The sequence below is a fragment of the Pelodiscus sinensis genome, chromosome 6 (assembly GCF_049634645.1).
Source record: "Pelodiscus sinensis isolate JC-2024 chromosome 6, ASM4963464v1, whole genome shotgun sequence".
Taxonomy (NCBI): domain Eukaryota; kingdom Metazoa; phylum Chordata; order Testudines; family Trionychidae; genus Pelodiscus; species Pelodiscus sinensis.
In genome coordinates this window covers 41,123,514-41,145,819 of record NC_134716.1, presented here as the reverse complement: position 1 = coordinate 41,145,819, position 22,306 = coordinate 41,123,514, and the positions used below count along the sequence as shown (strand labels likewise).

At 38.5% G+C, this 22,306-nt stretch overlaps 1 protein-coding gene across 4 annotated transcripts in view; it reads right to left on the bottom strand.

Annotated features, from left to right (window-relative positions):
- The window catches only part of NTRK2 (neurotrophic receptor tyrosine kinase 2), a 292,046-nt gene that overhangs the window by 86,919 nt on the left and 182,821 nt on the right, over positions 1-22,306 (bottom strand). Inside the window, exon 15 of one of the 4 annotated variants that reach the window (XM_075931776.1) lies at positions 10,090-11,181. The exons of the other annotated variants lie outside the window; for them this stretch is intronic. Within the exon in view, the coding sequence (XP_075787891.1) occupies positions 11,171-11,181 (11 nt within the window). The 3' untranslated portion in view covers positions 10,090-11,170. Of the gene's footprint in view, positions 1-10,089; positions 11,182-22,306 lie in introns of those variants that run through there. 4 annotated transcript variants of the gene reach the window in all.

Genomic DNA, 22,306 nt, shown 5'->3' with positions numbered 1-22,306 from the left:
GTCTAGTCTCCAGTGAACACAGAAAATAACAGGAGAAAAGGGAGGATGAAGGTAATATTTACAGTCACATAGCTGCTTTAACACATAACTTGATGACTCCAGTTTTTCTTGTGGTACAGTATAGTGAAGAAATAAATAATATGAGCTGTCCCAATTGACCCTCACTTTGGCCCTCATGACACTGATGTTTCTTGTAGCCTCTGCAGCAGAAATGAGTCCTGGGAAGGTAATTTCAGGTTTAGTTGAGGAAAAGTGTTTCATGCATAATGGACAGCATGGAAGAAGATACAGAGACATTTGTGAGAGAAGTGGACAGATTAGTTTCAGGAAAGGCTCTTGTGTGAATGTAAATATTACAGTTTGTATTATAGCTGTATTTATAACTAGACTTTAATCCTCCTGTGGCTGTTCTTTTAGAACCCACAACTTCTGCTACCTTTACTGGCAGTTATGCTTGCATAGCGATGCAGCATGGCACAGCTGAGAAACCGTTCTTGATTATGGATCTTCATTTCTGAGGTTTTGGTGGGTTAGGCTCTTGACCACTGTATTCAAGAGCTGACAGCTAAGGTAAGGCTATTTACTACCGGATATCAGTGGCAGATCTCTAGGTGAGACTCAGTGGTTGTTTTCTTTTAAGGTTTAAATTTGAGAGTTGTTGGATTTGAGTTACTGTTTTTTGCGTGGGTCATGTAAGATATTGCATGTGTCTCCTCTGATATTTATTGTATTTGGCCTAGTTCCCTATAATTTCTTTAAGATATGTGTATTGTTATATTTTGCTTCGCAATTGTAAAGGAATTATTTAATAAATAATAAAAACTGTATTGTCATAACTTTAAATTAATGTGTCCTATTGACTACATTTTACCTTGGGGTAAACAAGCACACCAAATTGAATAATTACACCCAGACTGAATTTGGCTCTACATTTGAAAACGGGAAAGTATTTAAAGCTGACCGACTCCACAGTCCTTTTAAACCTGATCCTGTACTTGACATGAGTAGAAGAGTAGGGTGTGTATGAAATATAGGTTTGGGCTATAAAGGTTTAAAACAACTGAGATGTATCAGTGTAATGGAAAGCCAAATCTGAGTCACCATGTTCAAAGCAGACGGCAGATGTTATGTCAATCTCCTCTCTTGCTTAGTTTTTAAAGCTAACACTTTTCAGATACAGTTTGGTAAATCAGTTCTGAGCAAATAATCCTGCCAGGTTTCCAGCCACCCCTTGCCTTTGTGGGTGTAGCTATACATCTATGTGTTTAATATGCTCCATAACAGCAGATGCATTTCTTTCAACAAATAACTGATTGTAAAGCCTCAAGGCTATCATGTATGAGCCACTGTGTAAAATGACTGCTGGTATTATTTCATTATGGCTAATCCAGTCACTCTTCCACATGTAAGTTAACTGGAGTGAGACAGATCTCATTTATTATCATCACCCTTCTCTTCCCTCCCTTCTTTCAGCACAGCTCAGGAAATCCTATGCCTCAGCATGATACTAATATTTAGGTATCTACTGTGCTGCACACAGGGAAGAATGAGAATGTATCATGCAGCACATCTTGTATGACAGAAACCAGAGGGGGGAGAAGGTCTAATAAATATACTGGCTTCACACTATTAACTCTTTTCTCTCTCTGTTTTCAGAAGTGAGGATTCTCTCTTATATGATTGGCCTCACTAAACTCAGGCACTCCCAAATTTGAGGAGTAGGGTATGAAGACAACTTCATAAATTCAAGAACTTTGGGCCAAATTCCGGCCTGGTGTAAATAGGTGTAACTTTACAATAGTCAGAAAGGCTGCTCCATTTACACTTCAACTGTCTCTGCTCTCTTTTTGCTCTTTGGTTTTGAAAGGTGCAGGGAACTGTTTTACATACCTCCATATGGGGGAGGATAGCAGGATTTACTTACTTTGTAAGTCATTTTAAAGGGGACTTACAAAAGAAACTTGAATTTAGGTCCTGATCCAATGCGGGATTTAAACATGTGCTTAATCTGAAGTAAATCAAACCATGCACATGCTTAAAATTAAGAACACGCTGACATTCTTTTCTGGATTGGAGCCACACAGCACTATCAGCTGATCTGCATATGTCTGCTGACCAGTTCTGAGGTCACAGTTGCAGCCCCATTGTGTTTCAATCTAAGAAATCTCAGATGTCAGAAAAGTCACAGTATAATCAAGCCAACCCATAGAACCCCAGAATATAATACACCACTTCTCCTAATAATTGGTTGCCATTTCCCCAAAGGAACTGTTACAATTCCCATCAAATTGGCTAGGGTTACATACATCTTGGTCACTAGGCTGGCTGTTAGGTTAATGCACTTGCTGCTGAGTTGCTGCCTCCTATGAGGAAAGTGTATTAGTATTCACATTTTGTAACTCCATTTTCTTTGAGGTACCCCAGGCAAACTGTCATTGGATGGGCTGTGGGTTTTTTTTATCTGCATTCCTTGTACTTTAACTGCATAGTGGCTGGTTACTCATTCTTATCATTCTCTCTTTTTCCTGGAAGGGATCCTGTCACAGGATTCAGTCAGGACAGAGGAATGCTGGGAGACAACGCTGATACTATCTGCTGACATTCTGTCAGAGGAGGGTGGGTTCTTCCTGAAGAAAAATGACAAAGAGGTAATCCAGACAGAAGTCATCTCCCTAACAGTTTGTTTCGCTGCTTAGCCAGAGGGAAGAGAGCCCCATCAGCTAACAACTCCACACGCATCACACCCCAGCCCCCTCTGACAGAGGAATAATGGCAACTGCAAGGCAAGAACCACCACTCCCGCTCTGACACACACATCAACTGGTTGTTCATTCCCATACACAACCAGTGGGAGACTGTCTTTCTATGACTCCAATGATGGGATTTAAGAGGAAGAGCTCCCCACAGTCCCTCCCTGAAATGAACTGAGAGTGGGAAAGACCTTCCAAAATAACCAAATGTGTTTCATGAAAAAGACGACAGTCCATCTTCCCCTTATGGAGACAAACTAGGGATAAACATTAATCTGAGGCCTGCGGTAAAGACCGGAGCAGAAGAGATGATGGATATAATCATTATAAAATAATGCAGTGCCTGGGATGCAGTTAAATGAGTTCTTTCCCCCATTCAGCAGTGGCAGTTCCCAGATTTGGGACTTTTTTTCTTTATTGTATTGTATTTTCCTTAGCAGGTTTCTTTACCACTTGGGAAAGGTTCAGAAAAGTGCAACAAAAATGATTAGGGGTTTGGAACAGGTCCCATATGAAGAGAGATTAAAGAGATTGGAACTTTTCAGCTTAAAAAAGAAGAGACTAAAGGGGAATATGATAGAGGTCTGTAAAATCATGACAGGTATGGAGAAAGTGAATAAAGAAAAGTTATTTACTTGTTCCCGTTACATAAAAACTAGGGGGTCACCAAATGAAATTAATAGGTAGCAGGTTTAAAACAAACAAAAAGAAGTTTTTCTTCATGCAGTGCATAGTCAGTCTTTGCCAGAGGATGTTGTGAAGACCAGGACTAGATAAATTCATGGAGGTTAGGTCCATCAATGTCTATTAGCAAGGATGGGTAGGAATAGTGTCCCTGGCCTTTGTTTGTCAGAGGCTAGAAATGGATTACAGGAGAGGGATCACTTGATGATTCTCTCCTGTTCACTCCCTCTGGGGCATCTGACATTGGTCACTGCTGGAAGACAGGATACTGGGCTAAATGGGCCTTTGGTCTGACCCAGAATGGCTGTTCTGATGTTCTTACATTTCTGGATCATGCAGCCTGCTGGAGTGGAGAGCCAGGCTCATCCCCATCAATAGGAGCCACAGAAGCTTCTGCTGTGGGATCACTTTTGTTGTTGTTTTTCCTTTTAGTTCATGTTATTTTACATTTGCAAATAACACAGGGCTCCACCTATGTGCCCCAAGTAGTATATTCTTTGGGGCCCTTCCTATAGTTTCTGAATGCCACTCAGGGCTTACTAAAAACAAAAGCAGTTTCATCCGGCAGCACATACAAGGTACACTCACAAAACACTTGAATTATTACTTTAATTGCACCAGGTGTATCATGCACACTTGCAAAGCAGGCGGAGATTGTAACAGTTTTGTTATCCTATTGCATATGAAATCACTGAAACCCTTACTCATGTAATCATCCAGCTGAAATCACGTGGAGGTTTGCAGGACTGAATATGATTAAGCGTATGACTATAGGGACTATATTACCATAGTTAGGTCACCTTAGCTATGCCAACATAGTGTAAACGTTACTTATGCTGACTGAAGGGATTTTCCCATCAGTTTAAGGAACACCACTTCCTTGAGTGACAGTGGAGACATCGATGGAAGTATTTTTCCATCAATACTACTGCATCTACAGTGTAGGTTAGATCAGCACAGCTGTGCCACTCAGGAGTGTGTTTTTTTTTCAGGTCACTCACAGATGAAGCTATGTCGACCTATTTTTTTAAGGATATAAACTTAAAAACAACAAATAGTCTGGTAGCACTTTAAAGACTAACAAAAATGTAGATGCAGGATCAGTCCCTCAGCCTTAACGTACTTATTCATTTCACTTTTGTGATTTTGTACATACCTAATAGTAAAGATTTTCCTTCTGCTTCCATTTGAATGTGGTACCACGTCCAGTACTTCTTAATTAAAACGATATATTGAAGGTCTATGACACTTCAATATGTAAAAATTCAACTGATGAATATTGCTCCATTAACCTGCTTGTGTAGTTATGTTTAACTGGATGAGAAAAACCTATAGGTTCATTGTGAAAAAGGTAAGTAGATTTTTACACGCAGAGTGACTTATGCCCACTGAAAGTTCTGAGACTTATGCCCACTAGGCAGTGCTGAGATTCTGAAAAACTTTGCTAAGGTCTGAGCTTAGGCAAGTATGATGAGGTAACTATATTTAGCCCCAACTGTGGAATTTGCATGTATACTCTACTGAGTTCATGATTAGATTATGACTAGAAAGTAAACCAAACTATAACACAGTAAGACTTTAAAATACTTGAAAATATTTCAAAGTTTTCATTGATAGTGAACTGTTTTCACGGCAATTCAAAGAGGAAACAAAACTTGGCCACATGGATGAAGACAAGGAAACCCAGACATGCATCTGGATATAGGAAATAGAGGAAAATTCCCAGAGATCTCTCTTGAGAAAATTCTAAGTGTTTTCCATTCTCTCCCTTGCTCAGGTTTAGTATGCACATCCATATAACACTAATCTTCCTCCTCTATAAAAGTTATGGAGATCTGCTATTCTCTCTATCTCTGTCTCACTGCTTCCTGAATCTTTGGCTGAAGCCCTGATTTTCTGGTCATCAGGCTTATAACATCGCTGATGCTTGCTTCTTTATTTCACACTGAAATGTTTTATATAAAGGGCACTTTAAAGAAATTATTATTCAAGATTTAAGCCTTGACTCTGCAAAGACACACATACAAATCTTATATGTGCTGTGAACAGTATCCGTGATGGATACTAAAGTACTGTATTGTTGCAAAAGCAAAGCTTAGAAGGGCATGTACAGAGGTAAAGAAAGTGCTCCACTCAAGTACTATAAACTCCAAAAGTATCTTTTTTGCTTTATTAGGAAATACAATTGTAAGGGACTTCCTTAGTCAGATAGTTCTGTCCCTTGCTATTGTAGGCAATCCCATCATGTAATCCCATTCACAAACGCATCAAGCACCATCTTAAAAGTAACTACTTTGTTTGCTCCCACTACACTTATTAGAAGATTGTTCTGGAATCTCACTTCTCTAATGTTTGGAAACCTAATTTTCAGCCTAAATTTATTTATGGCTAGTTTATACCCATTCGTTCTTGTGCCACCATCAACCTTTAGTTTCCATAGCTTTTCCTCTCTCTGGTGTTTAGCCCCATGACATATCTGTAAAGCTGACAAACCCAGGTCATCAGCAGGTAAGACTGAACCTGCGCCTTGAGGGCCTAAAAGACGTGTCTCTACAGCATGAACTAAAAGCCAACTGGCTCTTAACTAAGGCTGTAGAGCAGACTTCATTGTCCCTTTCTCAGTGATCTAAGTGGCTCCAGGTTACATACTTATAGAGAACAATAATTTTCTACTCAGTCTTCATTTTGCTAGCCTCAACAAGCCAAGCCATTTTAGTCTGCTTTTGTAAGGGGAGGCCCATTAACCACTTCACTGCTGCTTTAATTCACGAGGCCCCACAATGGAACTACCCACAGTGTGTGATGTTATACATACATGACTTTGTGTGGGATCAAGCAAATAGTCTGTTGTAGTTTTTCTTCAGCCATATGATTAGTACTATTTTAAAAAAAACTTTTTTCGATTGAACGTATGATGTGCTTATCCTCCCTTAAAAACTTTATTTTAGAAAAAAAGAGAATGAATGCAAATGCACCAACAAACATTAAGGATGTGTCCACAGTTACATGTTGACAACTAGCACATAACAAAAATACCCATTGCCTTTTACAGGAACAGCAGCTTTCTAAAGGATCCAAAGTGATGGCGACTCCCAGAGTCATGGTGCCAACAGCCAAGAATATAATCAACCATAAGCAGGGCTTTGAAGCTGAGGCTGATGAGGAAGCTGAAGACATGCTCAGCCACTGCCATTATGCTTTCAGCACCTATAAGCCTCTCTTTTTTGAGTTGATAATTACAACATTCTATGCCAAGCAGCTGTCACTAAGGAGCAGGAGCTGCCCAAACACACCATAATGCAAGTTAACTGGCTGATTTATCATATAATAATAAACTCGGCGACACTCTTCTGAAGAAAGAGAGAGACTGAGAGAAACAGCACTGAGCATTTTGTTCTGGTCAGTTCAAACAAAATGGGAAAATATCAGGAGATTATTTATCTACACCTGCCCACCCATAGCCACAGCCCACCGTTGCTGGAAAACACCGAAGGCATTGATCAACAGAGGCATAGAGATCCAGCTTCCATGTGACTATGAGACCTCATTGAATGACAGTATGCAAACGTAACAAGGGGAAACATAATAAGGAATGGCAGGAATGGCTGAATGAACTTTACTCACGCTCCAGCTTACTACACCGATATAATGAACATGACCTAAAAGAAAGAATGTTACACTCCTAAGCAAGCTGATTTGGCAGCTCTGACCAATTATGAGCAGTTAATTTTATGGCGATAGCCAGAACATGTGCATTATCTTCTATAAAAGCTTCATTGGTGTCACCATGAATCAAAGTCATCTCTCTCCCTTTTCATCTTAATTCCTGGAGAACAGTTGCAGTTGAATCTTCAGAACACTCAGGGCAGTGTAGTGAACTGAATGTAAATGCAACTCCTGCGTCTCTTCAAGCGAGCAAAATGTGTGGCCCAAGGAAGACCTATCATCTATTTGGCTGCTTCTGTTTTTAATACCTCCACTGGCTCACTACAAATGTTGTACAGCATGACTTTACAGTACAGTTAAAGTCTTCTGTAATCAGGAAACACAGCAAATGGGTCGAGATGGAGGGCTGCTCTCCTGATCTTCTTGAATTTAAAACCCTTACATAGTGCAAGATATACCAGCTGGGTTCTTTTACCCCATATTCAGTTACTGTGGCAACTTATGCACTAGTAATTTCATAAATAGTAATAACTAGCTGTTATATATAACCAGTTAAGAGTAATTCAAGCCAAGGGGAGAGTTCATCACTAAGGCTATGTATAAACTACAAAGATTTTTCAAAAAAGAATATGCAAATTCCGCAGGAATTTGAATATCTTCTTCTGATAGCATTTTCGAAAGAGGATCTTTCAAAAACGAATGTAGTCTGGACGCATTTTTTTCTTTGAAAAAAAACCCCTTTTTCGAAAAAACCACTCTTCCTAAAAAAAGGAGGTTTACGCGGTTTTCAAGAATACAATTGGAAGAAGATATGCAAATTCCTAAGGGAAATATAACATACAGTAGTTTTTAATTGTACCAGTAAAACAGTTGGATTTTTGGTTTAATTCACTCTGCACTGACACTTGCAGCTAAGGAAATGGAACTTGCATGTTTATAGCAAACAAGAACTACTCAAAACACTGAGGTAAATGAAAAGCACCTAGTCATTATTCAGTCTGAATAAAGAGATGTCATCATGGTAAATTAAAAGGGCGATTTACAAAGGTTTATAAGTGGCTCAGGGCCCTCCGTTCCCCTTCAAATGTTACCAGGAGTGGAAAAGGGGAGTTTAAAATTGGCCTCAGGAAAGGCAGTTCCATGTATCATGCTTTTTGGGGTAGTGCATAATAAGGACATAGGCTTTGACTTTTGTATGCCAACAACCTGAATGTTCCTCAAAGTATTTCTAGACATGCTGTGCCTTCAGTTGGCATATTTTAACATATTAGTATGTTAATATAATAATTGTTTTGGTCATATTGGCTCCCTTAAACATTTCCTTAGATATGAGAATAGTAACTCAGCTGCCTGCTCTAAAAATGCAGCACTCTCCTAGCTACAAATATTGACTCATTTGCATTTCCTTATAGATAAAGTATAGAGAGGCTATATTGTCAACTGTGATTGTATAGAAGCCTAGAAAGACAGACAGACACATAGCAGGGGTTTTGGAGTGAAGACTCCTAGTTCTGTTACCAGCTCTGCCAGTGACTCATTTATGGCTTTGGGTGAATCTTTTAATCTTTCTATATCTCATTTTCCCCATCTGGAAAATGGTGATGATAATTGTTGCCTACTTAGCTGACGGGAGGATGGAGGGTTCTTTTGAGGATTAGATAATGTTTATACAATACTTTGAAGATGTAAAGTGAGATATAAGTAGTAAATACTATAATAATATGAAGTTCTTATATAAAATTCTGTTTTCAAAACAAAGATTTAAATTCCTTCCTGGTAAAGCACCGCTAACTTCAATGCCTTGATGGAGAAGTCTGAACATATATTAAAGTACAGAATGTGATTTGATTGATTTGTATGCTTCTAGATCTTGTAACTCCCAGAGAAGTTTTAAATGTATTAAAATACATTCAGAAAATAAGAACAAGTTGAAGGACAAAACGTCTCTGACAAAAAAGATTTGACATTGTTTTCTTTTACATTACCATCACTGTTAGCTGACACAAGATGGGATCCAATCCTGTTTTCAAGTAAATGGGGTAAATCAGGAATAATTTCCACTGAATTATCTCCATGGCTGTGACAGGAGAATCTAGCCCAATATCTTGAAAGTACAGTACTAAAAAATTATACAAAAAGAAACATGCTATGCAGCTAAAGAAACTCGTGCTAAGTCTGTTCCTTTGTTAACTGTGGTACATTATTCTCTTCCTCCTGTATTCAGGTGATGGTTTATAGTCTTTTATATATCATTCTGAGAAGAAATAAACAAGCCTTTGGGGTTTAGTATTATATATCCAGCACTCCAAAAATAGTTGATATGTTTTCTCTTCCATACCTTTGTCAATGTAAACAAGACAAGATTTCTGAATAGAAGTGCCTGGAATGTTTCTCTCTCAGTATTCCAGTGTGGTAGGTCTTCAGGCTTTAGATTCTGAAAAGACTTTGTTGTTATGGAAATTGGGGAGATGCTAAATTGCATTCCAATTATGGCAATTCAGCCTTGACACATTTGTTATAGGTTAGGTGAATCTTCTCAGTGGATGGACCTCTTCTTTTTCTTTCAACAAAATTGTCAACCATTATCCTCATAAAAGAAGTCTTGCTTCTCAGAAGCAGAGGAGTTATATGCATTCTGGAAAGAATGCACATATTTTTGTGCTACTGAGGTGAGAATAATCTGATTTTAAGAACAGATGGTCAAGACTCATAGCCTCAGCTCAGAATACCTCCAAGATAAAGTCTTGACTTCTGTGCTGCAGTTCCATCTCCAATAAGACAGCCTGATCCAATTTCCATTAAAAACAGTAGGAGTCTTTTCAGTAACCTCTGTTGGAGTTGGATAAGACCCATAATGGTCAGTCTAACAAAGGATCAGAAGAGGTACAACTTGCTGCAAACAAAATATTCTGATTATCTTGAGAAGTGATTTCTTAGAGCCAAAAGGAAATAATAGAAAGAAGGAATTCACGACATTATTAATATATATTTGTCACTGGTCAGGCAGGAAAGTGAGATGTATTTTCAGCACAGTGTTACTAACTGCAGTGAGAAGTGTCAGGGTGAATTGCTGGAGGCTGATAGGATTGTAAAAGGGAAGCAGGGAAAAGATTAAATGTGGAAAGGGTGAAGTATCATGAACTCTAAATAAAAGGGAAAAGAGGATGACTAACCCATTGCAGTTCAAAAGAAAGGAAATTTCTGAACCTCAGTTGATTTGTAGCACTAATCAGATTACCTCCCATTTTCCCACTTAAGCATTTTAGGTACTGTTAATTTAGATTCATTAATCTTGAACAGCCTGTAGCATCTGCTCAGCAACTGGTCAAACATCTGTCTAGAGAAAGCTCCTCTCTGGGAGTTTGCACATCACTCTGATTAAATACTGTCCATAATTCAGCAAAAAATTATATTGCCCTGCATCATAACCAATGCCATAATTGCTTGTTGTTGCAGCCTTGACCTCCTCTTTTAAGCTGGCCAAGCATTTTTGGATAGGAGGGAAGGGAGAGGGAAAAAATACAGAAACTTTGCTAGCTCATTATTCACAATTTCTTAGTGACTACGCTTTATTTTTGGTGTGACACATTGCACAATTGCCTGCCTGTTGGAAACACTTCTGTGTCCCATTTGGTTATTGATCCTATATCTTCAACAGTCTGTGGTCCTTATTATGGAGGTTTGGCGGTTCAGTTCCTTCACCCCCCTCTGCTGCAGCATGACAACACTTGCCAGTGCACAAGTGGTGGCTGTTGACTTGGACATTAGATATGGATCTGGAAAGATTACAGAATTTTGCAATAAATTCACCATGATCACACAGTAACGGTTAAAGCATTCATTATCCTCGCCAAAAGGAATAAGAAAAAACAGGTCTTCACATTTGTGATATCCTGTTACATCAATGAACAGGCCACAACAAGCAGAGAAAGTGTGAGCATGTGCTTCAAGTTCTTTTCAGTTGCTATGGTACAGTTTCTTATGGAAAAATCCTTGTTCTGTATGGTGTTTTTCCTGCCTCATTTGGGGATGGCAGAACCGTTCCTTGTGTCACCTGAGAAACCGGGATGTCAGTTTCCACCTATTGGTGAGAAAGAAACTGATCAACAGCAGAATTCAACTGAAAATCTCTTTGGGTAGAAATTTCTGCTTTTGAGGCCAATGGGAATGTTATACCAGAGAGAAAGGATGGTTTTGACTGAGGTGCTGGACTGCAAATCAGGATATCTAGCTTCAACTCGTAGGTCTACCACAGATTTCCTGTGTGACCTTGGGCAAGGCATCTAATTGTTACATGCCTCAGTTTCCCATCTATAAAATTGGGACAATAAATCTTTCTTCTCCCATCCTTTGTCTGTCTTGTCCATTCGGCCCTCATTCAGCAATTTGTTGCATGCAGGCTCAACAATCTGCCAGAGGACAAAGGACTGAAGGATGGGGGCCCAAGCGTTTAAGCTCTTTGAGACAGGGACAACCAGCTACTATATGTTAGTATAGTGTGCTTAGCACAACAAGGCCCTGATTTTGGTTGTGGGCTCAAGCTGCTAATATAATGCAATCAAGGAATAATAAATAATAATTGTGCTCTCCTCTCCTCTTAAGGAAAAGAGCACAGACAAGGAGGGAAAACCCAGCATTACTGAATAGTCAAGCAAAAGAAACTATATTTGTCCCTCATTGGATAAGTGCAATCTATTTTCTTATATATAGAGAGAGATGCAATATAAATACTGTATGATAGAGTTATGATAATGATAAAAGTAATTGGAGGGAAGACATTTTTATTAAGAACCCTAATTTCAGGGATTAATTAAGAACAATTACATTTTGGACTGACATTTTTCCTGCTGGAATTTTCCCTACCAATCCAAATGTAAGTTATTTTTAGTTTGCTTTATTTTTAAAGTATGGTAAAATTCTATTAGATTGTTTTTAATTTATAATAATGTCAAAATACAATAGTTGTAGTATTTTTTGTCACCAGATAACTCAAAATGAGTTTCTTTAAAAACTCAAAATGTCCACAAGGTTAGATTATTATGATGGCAGCTTCCTAATCTGAAGAAATTTAGTTTGAAAATAATAAATGCATAAGCACTTGAAAAAAGACTATATTCTAACAATGTGCTGGGAAGCAGGGAGTTAACCCAAATATACACAGATGTGTGTGCGTCCATTGCAATTTGCAATACTGTGATCACAGTCAATGGACCAAATTCTTTCCTGGTTTAAATGGGCACAGTTTAATTAACTTCAATAGAGTGTCACCCTTGAAAACCAAAAGATCTGGCCCAGCATGACATCACATGCAAATATATACAACTACATTTTTTATTGTTTCCCAACCCACAATAAAACAGCAAAAGAAATTAAAGGGAAATAAGTGTAATAATGTGACACAATGCTTCATATTTTAAAAAGCATAAATGTCAGAACATTTAAAATGATATTGCTCAACATTAAGTCCTGTGTAAGGCTGGTTAAAACTATTTTATTGAACAATTTCCCATGGTAAAATGTTGCTTAACTGAAATAAACATTCTCTATGGGGAAATATTGAGTTCAATTATTTTTTTGTATTTTCAAGTTGAAAGAATCAAAATAAAATGTTCATGTTTTGAATCAACATTTCAAAATGAAATAAGATTTTTGATTACAAAAAGTTGATTCAGAAGAAATCCATTTTGTAATATTTATTTGAAATAAAAATTCATTTCAAAATGGTGAATCATTTCAATTTTGTTGAAAATGTCAAATTTCTATCAACATTTCTAATTTGAAAATTCTGGGAATTTTTTATTTCATGAAAATGGCCAATGTTTTTACTTTTGTTCTGATTTGAAATGGAAAATAACTTTGAAATGTTGAAATTTTCCATGTAAGGAAAAGTTTGGTTTTTGAACAGCTTTACTTCTGTACATTTAAAATTTCATCTGTACATATCATTAAGACAGAGTTTGGGAAAGAGTTGTGCCAATTATGAAATAATACAATGAAATCTAGATTATCCTAGTCCTAGATGAATACACAAGGAGGAAAGAAGATACAAGGAGCCTACTTCCTCTATTTCCTTGCACGTTTATGTAGGAACCAGGCTCTTAATTCTACCAGCAAACAAGGAGTGGGTGCCAAGCCTGCAAAAAGAAGCATGCAGGCAGATCTCTACAGCAGCATGGAGCCCCACACATTTCAGTTAGAATGGGGTTTTCTCTATTTTATCAAGCAATCACTACCTTTCAGCTAAATTTAATATACAAAGAAACTCATTCTGAATATTGTGTGTGCCTGAAAGGGGGCTGGGAATGTAAGCCAGAACTTAGCATTAATCGTGCCAAGCATCAATCACAAAAATTGTTAGCATAACTGGGTTAAAGAAAGAGAAGGGCTTGAACCAAAAACCAAGATTTGGAAAACATCTGGACTCTAAGAGTATGTCTAAACTACATGGCTCTGTCGACGGAGCCATGTAGATTTGTTGTTTTGGCAAAGTCAAATGAAGCCGCAATTTAAATGATCGCGGCTTCATTTAAATTTACATGGCTGCCGCGCTGAGCCGACAAACAGCTGATCAGCTGTTTGTCCGCTCAGCGTGCTAGTCTGGACGCTCCCCTGCCGACATCAAAGCCCTTTGTCGGCAGCCCCGGTAAACCTCATCCCATGAGGAATAATGGGGCTGCCGACAAAGGGCTTTGATGTCGGCAGGGGAGCGTCCAGACTAGCGTGCTGAGCGGACAAACAGCTGATCAGCTGTTTGTCGGCTCAGCGCGGCAGTCATGTAAATTTAAATGAAGCCGCGATCATTTAAATCGCGGCTTCATTTGACTTTGCCTATGTGTCTAATCTACATGCCTCTGATGACAGAGGCATGTAGTCTAGACACAGCCTAATAGACTTTGTATCCACCTCTGAATATTGTGATTCTAATCCATCTCCAGTGAAAATCTATTATTCTCCACAAGTTAAAATGGATGCAAAAAAAAAAAAACAAAACAAAACAAAACAAAACACCACCCCAGAACCCCCACACCAACAGATTTTGAAATGTAGCTTAGTATTACTGGAAAAAAGTATCAGTAAATAAGCCTTCCATATGTGCATGGTTTTCCCTTTCACTGAGAAAGTACATGCATCTGTTATTCCAATAAAATAGCAGAATTTTGGTACAGAATAGTAACTTTTGTGTTAATTCCTCTTTTTTGGCTTACAATGAACACTGGACCTTAGAGTTTCTCATTCAGAGTTGCCAGTGTTTTATATTAACATTAATAAAACAACAGCAACAAAAATCTTGCAGCAGCTCTTATCTACATCTCCACTACTACTGCAAGTCATGAACATTTTCTGAAATCCCAGCTACTAATCTAATCATCTGAGACAATAATTTCCCCTTTTTTGTTAAGTTTCCCTTACTCTATGCCTTTTGATAACTCACCACTCTTTCCTCACAGACTTCTCCAGGGACAGGGTTGTGGACGGGGGAAAGGGAGACGGGAGAGAATTGGAGACAATCTTGAGAGCTTTTTGTTCCTCAGCTGTTCCGTACTTTATTGATCCGCTCATACTCCCCGAAGATCGGAGATGTTTTATAATATAACCATAACTGAATTCCATCAGGGATTCAAGGGGAATTCCTAACATTTAGAGAGACAATGCACTTCAGCTTAAAAGCTAGAAAACCATATCAACATGCGGTTGAAGCAACTGATATAAGGCCCTACCACACTGATCTCCATTTCTCTTAATTGTGGCCAGAGTTCTGGCTCGGCGGACAAGTAGCTAGAATTCCCTTCATAACCTAACCAGCACATTCAATTATCTTGCTGTCAGGATGAAATGCAGAAGGAAAGGAAAGCAGCAACCAACAAATCGTTCTAGTGAAAGGCAATTAAAAAGACCTTTCATCAAACAATACAGCTCTTAAGTCAGATAATGTATCAAAAGCAAGGGTAACTCTCCCCAAGTCTTTTGCTTCTGGACCCCAAATTTCAGTCAAACTGTCAGGGAGGGTAAAAAGCTATTAGTAAATTTAATTTCCTGAATTTTGGAGCAGCACAGCTGCAAAATATTGTCTTAATTGAAGACATAATGATATGATGAGTCAATGACCACTAAACCTGTCTTTTTGTCTTTCTTATCTTCAATGTCATGTCTGCTCCTCACCCTCTCTCCTTCTATTTGTCTTGAAGAGGGAAATTTGTACATATCAGATTTCTGTTTATTGCTTGGATACTTGCAAATCATAGGCTTTTGTATATTTTCCTGTAGTTTCACTACTGTCTGAGTGTAATTTATGTATTTCAGCTTTGTGAGACCATTCAAGTTTTGTCTTATCTAATGATTTTTATTACTGATTGTGCATACGAGTTTATATTTATTATGACAATTGCCATGAACATTGGTCAGCCATTACAACATGCCAATTTTCTTAGGGTATCTACACAGCGGGGCTAAAGTAGAATTAAGCTATGCAACTTCAGCTACGTCAACTGTGTAGCTTAAGTTGAAATAGCTTAACTCAGCTTTTGGCACTGTCTACACAGCAGGAAATCAAAGGAAGAATACTCTTTCTTCGACTTCCCTTACTCCTAGTAAAATCAGGGTTACATGAGTTAGAGTTAGAAGTCCTCTAGCTCAACATTATTTTGAAATAATGGCTGGCAGTGTAGACATACTCTTTATTATTTCAGAATAATGTCAGTTATTCCAAAATAACACTACTGTGTAGACATACTCCTAGGGTATGTCTAGACTGCATCCCTGTCGGTAGAGGGATACAGATTAGGCAGGCTGACATTGCAAATGAGGTTGGGATTTAAATATCCCATGCCTAATTTGCATAAAAATGGCTGCCGCGTTTTGCCAACTCAGCACTTTGTCGGCAAAAAGCGGCAGTCTAGAGGGGGCTCTGTCGAGAAAGAAGGTCTTTTTCGACAGATCCCTTATGCTTCCTGCCGACAGAAGGGTGCACTCTAGTCATATCCATAGAGACCAAAATAACTTGTTCTCCTAACTTGCAGTATAAAAATATATTCCTTATAGTAAAGCATGGACAAGTATAGTTAATGCTGTTAATACAAAGGTAAAAGTATCTATTTATCAAAGCAGTTAAGTTTTAAGAGTCTCCACAGAATATCCTTTGTTCTATATTTTCATCATTATAACTGTTATCAATTTAAGGGACTAGATTATTAATTTCTCCATTTATCATGGGTGTGGCCAAATTTCCCATGGCCCCATAAAGATTGCTTACAGCCACTAGTCCTGGCTCTCTGTTCTGTGCTGTTACTTAATTTTAATTTACCCCTAAATGTCTTCTAACATCCCAGTAAGCAGAGGAAGTGTTGGTAATTCTGCTATATAGTATCAATCTCCTGTGGTCCAACAAATCTCTGGTTTGGCACCAGTAAGGTCCCAAGGGTACTAGACTAGACTAGAGAGGTTCAACTTGTATATGACTTTCTTAGCAAGTTTAACTATTGTGTGTTTTGCAGATTATCACAATGCTAACCAAAGATAGAATTTCAGCTAGTGCCAGCAATCGTGATGTAACTTAATGAGAACTTGCTAAAGTTAAGACTACAGAATACTTCAGGATGGAGACTTGGAGGGGATGAGTTTCTAAATCAAGAGGTATACAGTATCCATCTCCTCAGAATAGAAGCCTGAGATTCTACACGAGCATTCAGTCTAAAATGTCATCATCCTCTCTTGTATTTTAGACTGCATTTCCTCCAAATAATTGTCCCTCTCTCATCTCAATAAGAATTACAACATCTTAGGATAGAAAGAATCTCATGCAGGAAAACATTTTGTTCTCAATATTTCTCTGATTTTTTTCCCGCTCTCACTGAGGAGAGTTTCAAAACACACAGCCAATCTTTGTGTAATCAGCTGAGGTTTTATTTTTCTGTACTTGAGATAATAGAAAAGCAAACTGAGTTTCAAGAACTCAGCACTTGAGATGGTTGGCTGACAAACACCCAAGATTCTGACTTGCGTCTGAATATATTACATACACAGAAAACTCAAATACCGCACAGCAAAATGTTCCCTCAAAGACATTTATGGAAGTTTTGATGGGACTATGCAGCTGATAAATCCAAGAGTTTACTGGGATGGGCATGATTTTGCAATAACTCTTTTTATATGGTGCAAAATAAATATCATATACTTGGGCAGAGCTCCCTTCTCTAACCCACACAAAAAAAGCACCAGTAAAATGTCAAGGTTTCCCCATAAACTTACTCTGTAATGTTAAAAATAACACCTACTCCTTTTTTCCCCAAAAGGCTTGCATACTTTCAATGCATCAAATTCAATTAATCTCCAACACAAGCTTAAGGCATGAGATGACAAGGCTTCCTTTACACTGCTTGGGATTTTGCTCTATTTTGACACTATTCTATAAGATTATGATTCTTCATGCATGTGAAACAAGAAAGTTTACTGGCCCAGCATAGACCTCCTACTGCAGCATAGTATGTATAGCAAAGGTACAGAATGTTCATGGGTTAGATTTATTAAGAGTCACGTCACAAAAACCCAATATTGTAGGTTTACTTAACTGTGCTGTTTCCTGTTTGAAATGTCCTATTTTATGCACCCTGGACCTGATTCAAATTACACTGAAATCAGTGGAACAGACAGACTTCTGTTGATCTTAATGGGAAATCAATTTGGATCAAGCCCTTGGAGAGAAGCCACTACTGCAAGGAAATGTTGCAACTTTGTTCTCTCTCTCTAATTCTAAAAGACCTGCCTTGGTTTGCATTATGTTTATTCATCAGCCTGGCTCAACTCCAGGCTTGTCAAGAATGCTGTGGCAAAATGGGACAAATATAAAAATCATAAGCATAAAATCCTAAACAAACTGGCAAGAAATATCCCCAGAAATCATAACAATAAGTTGCAGAGATGATTCCATCTGGCAAACAAGTTTGCTCAGCTAGATAACAAAGAAGATGTTTATTGGGTAAAAGGTCACTTTCCAATAGAATAGAGATGGTCAGCAATAGCTGAATTAAAGTTATTTTTCAGCACACTGCCCTGTGATTTCCTAGATCTGTGAGGAAAGACATAGGACATCTGCAAGATCTCCAGAGATAAAATGGCTCAGATATGACCAAAAAGAGGCATGATTTTAGTGTGTGTGTGTGTGGAGTGGGGAACCTGCACTCACTATTTTGAATTACATGGGTTGATGAGGATTAAGTCAGTTTCCATCTCACGTTTGCAAGATAAAACAAATACCTCAGGTTTGTGCCACTAGACTCAGGAGCCGTGCAAGCTTCCCCACAAAACTTTTTCAATGCAGCCCAATTCTGGCCTGCAACCCCATTTCTGTTTCAGTCCTAAACTTCTCTTGAGCAGAGACTGCCATTCATGGAAAAATGTGCTGCTTTTTTTTTTTTCCTGATTTGAATAGTGATGAGACCAAAAAACTCTCACAAGGTTGAGCCTGAATAAGCTATTTATGTTATTTATGAAAAGCGGGGATGGATTTTCTTTTCTTTTTCTTTATTGCTCTATTTGGGACGTGTTGTCCTTTGTTTTCAGTTATTTTTATTAACGCAGTCACAGGCCTTCAGGCTTTGGGCACAAAAATGAAAGCACATTCATGTTTGCTGTTTAAAACTCTCTAGAAGTCAAAACTATACACTGAATCCAAACAATACAATTAGGGAAAGTTTTGGGGTCAGGTACAAATTCCAACCCCCAAGACTGAAAATAATTAGATCTGGAGGTTTGACAGAGGCAAAAGTCCAAGTACTCTCTGTTTGTCCTTTTCAAAGCTGCGTTTAAGAAAGATGTTTAAAGTAAGGAAGTGAAGCAAAGCTGGTTTTAAGCCCTCTTTATACGTCCTTAATTTGGATCCCAATCTACAGATGCAACACAGAACAGCCACATGGAGGCCTGGGCCTTTGAATTTCATTGGTTCCTATTGTATCACTGAATTACTGCCATTCAATAGGCTTTAGACTTCCAAGGGCCAGATTTTCAAAGGTCCGAGTAAGATTTTCAAAAGCATCAACCAGCACAGGCATCTCAGTTCCACTGATTTCAACAGGATTTAGGTACCAAGTACTGTGAAATACTTTTGAAAATCCCAGTAACCTCCTATGTGTATCTTTAGGCACCTAAACTCTTTTGAAAATCTTGCTGTAATTGACTTTTGACAATGGGACTTCTGAAAACGTTAATAGGAATGCTGCTAGCTAGAGTTACTAAACCTTTCATCAACATAATGTAACAATTTAAAGTTATACCATAGAGTCTAGATCTCAGTTGTTTGGTTTTTCCTTCCTCTCTGCTGGTATATAATCACACTTACACTGATTCCAGTAGGGTTGCCAGGTGTCTGGGTTTGAACCAGACAGTCCGGTATTAGAGCTTTCTGTCAGAGAAACAAACTGAGATAATACTGGACATATAAATGTCCGGTATTTTCTAATTAAGTTTTTATTATTATCATGAGTTGCGTACTACCTGGCTGGTAGACATGCTCACACAGCGTGAGCATGTCTACCAGCCAGGCATTACTCAACTACGTAGTAGAGAGGAGAGGAAAAGGGGGGCAGGGGCCGGGGCCAAATGGAATTCCCGGAGCCAGACTCGCCCGTGAGCCCTGCTGGGACCATGAGTGGGACAGGCAGCAACTGGGATCTGCATGCACCAGAGCCAGCCCCGCTTCCCGCTGGCTGGTTCCTCTCCCCTTCTGCTCCTCCCCCAGCCAGCACCACTCCCCCCCCCCCCCCCCTCTCTCCTGGCCAGCCCTGCTTCCCACCAGCCAGTTTCCCCTCCACCCCTGATCTGAGATCAAATGTGTCCGGTATTTTTTTTAAACCATCTGGTAACCCTATTCTTCAGCATGCCCATCCTCAGGGGGGCACAAGGCCTGGCAACCTGCCCCCAGTATCGCAGGAGCAGGGCCCATGACAAGCCTTCTGCTCTGGCTCTGCCCAACCCCTGCTCCACTCCTTATTTTCTAATCTTATAATAATTCTTAGGGCTCTTCTCTTAACCCTCTCCAATTTATCAATATCCTTCAAGTGGGCACTTGAATTGGACACTGTAGTCTTGAAAAGATGACACCAATGCTAAGTAAGAGAGGTAAAATAACCTCTGTATTCTTACTTCAAATTCCCATTTATGTGTCCCTGGATCTCATTAGCTCTTTTGTCCATAGGGCCATACTGGGATTTCATATTAAGATGATCTCTCTCAAACACACACACACTCTCTCTCTCTTCTCAGGATAGAGTCCCTCCAAATGTTCCCTCTATTTTTTCCTTCTGTGTGCAGAATAAACTTTGTTATGTGCACAAGGTACTTGCAGATGATGCACTGCCAATAAAAACACTTGTTGCTGGCTGTGGGCACTCTGCTAATCCCATTTTATCAAGAAAACCAGATAACTTTGAATCAGCAACCTATCCTGTTAATATTTAACCACTTCTTTAATTTTTGTGTTACCTACAAATTTGATCAGTGATGATTTTCTATGCTCTTCTACATCATTGTGAAAAATGTTAAATAGAACATGGCAAAAAACCCATCCCTGCAGGAAGCCACTGGAATCAGCCCAATGATGATTCTCCATTCATAATAAAATTTTGAAACCTATCAGTTAGCCAATATTTAATCCATTCAAGGTGTGCCATGATGATTTTATGTCTTTCTGTTGTTTTTAATCCAAATGTTCTAAGGTACCAAGTAAAAGCCTCACAGAAGTTTGTTACTTGAACACTATAACCTTTATTAACCATACTTGTTAAATCATCAAAAAGGTATCAAGTTAGTTTGAGGGGGTCCCAATTCTATATATCCATGTAGGTTTGCATAAGTTACATTCTTTTCCTTTTGTTCTTTATTAATTGAGCCCTATATCAGCTGCTCCATTATCTAACTCTGGATTAATCTCAGGCTGATAGGTCTATGATTAGGCTTGTCATCCCATTTAGCCTTTTTAAGAAGTGGTACAACATTAGCTTTCTTAAAATCATCTGAATCTTCCCCAGTTCTCCAAGAAGTATAGAAAATCAATACTAATAACTGCACCTACTAATTGAAAAATGTCTAACTTCAATAATTTCTGTTTTAACATCCTCCAGAGATACTAGTGATACAGAAAGAGTATTATTGTCACCATATGAGACTATGTCATATGTTTTTCCACAAATAAAGTACAGAAATATTTAGTGAATATTCTGCCTTTTCTCCATTATTATTAATATTATTTTCATCTTTTTATTCCTAATATATTTTTAAAACTCTTCTTTTTGTCCTTAACTCTGCTGTCCATAAATTTCTCCGTGTATCCCTTAGCTTTTCTTATCGTTTTTTTGACAATTTCTACACTATATTCATTACTTCTCTCTCTCTCTCTCTCTCTCTGACACACACACACCCCTTCTCTCTCTCTCTCTCTCTCTCACACACACTCACACACACACACACACACACACACACACACACACACACACACACACACACACACACACCCTACCCCTTCCACTTTTCCACTGTACCAGGCTAATTTTTAACCAGCACAGCTCAGCTCTCTTCTTGATTATGGAATGTGACTTTTTTGTAATCTAAGAAGGTACTCTTACATTATCCCTAATTATCATTCACATTTATCTGATTACATTCTTCCTCACAGTATATTTGGTTCATAATTGTTTTCAGCTTGTGAAATTAGCCCTACTAAAGCACCTAGTATATATATTATTCATCTGAACTTTGTTCTGATTGCACATTATAACTGTAACCAAGTCATGATCACTTGTATCTAAGATACCATTAATGTTTAGTTATGTGATCAGCTCCCTCTTTATTTGTTAGGACAAGATGTAATCTAGAATTCCCCCATGTTGGTTATCACACTTTAAGTTAGGAAATAGTCATCTAGAGCATTTATAAATTACAAGAATGTACTGGCAGCATGAGACCTCCAGAGTAAGTCACTGAAATTGAAGTCACCTGTGATGTCACAGGCTTTTTTGCCCCTATATTTTGTAGATGGGTGCAGAAGGACCTGTTCATTCTGTTCCTTAGTGCGGTTGGTGGTCTATATCAGACTTCATCTAGTACCCTCATCTTCCTGTATATCTATTAGGACACTGGAAAATGAAATTTAATGTGGATAAGTGTAAAGTAATGCACATTGGGAAAAATAACCCCAACTATACGTGCAGTATGATGGG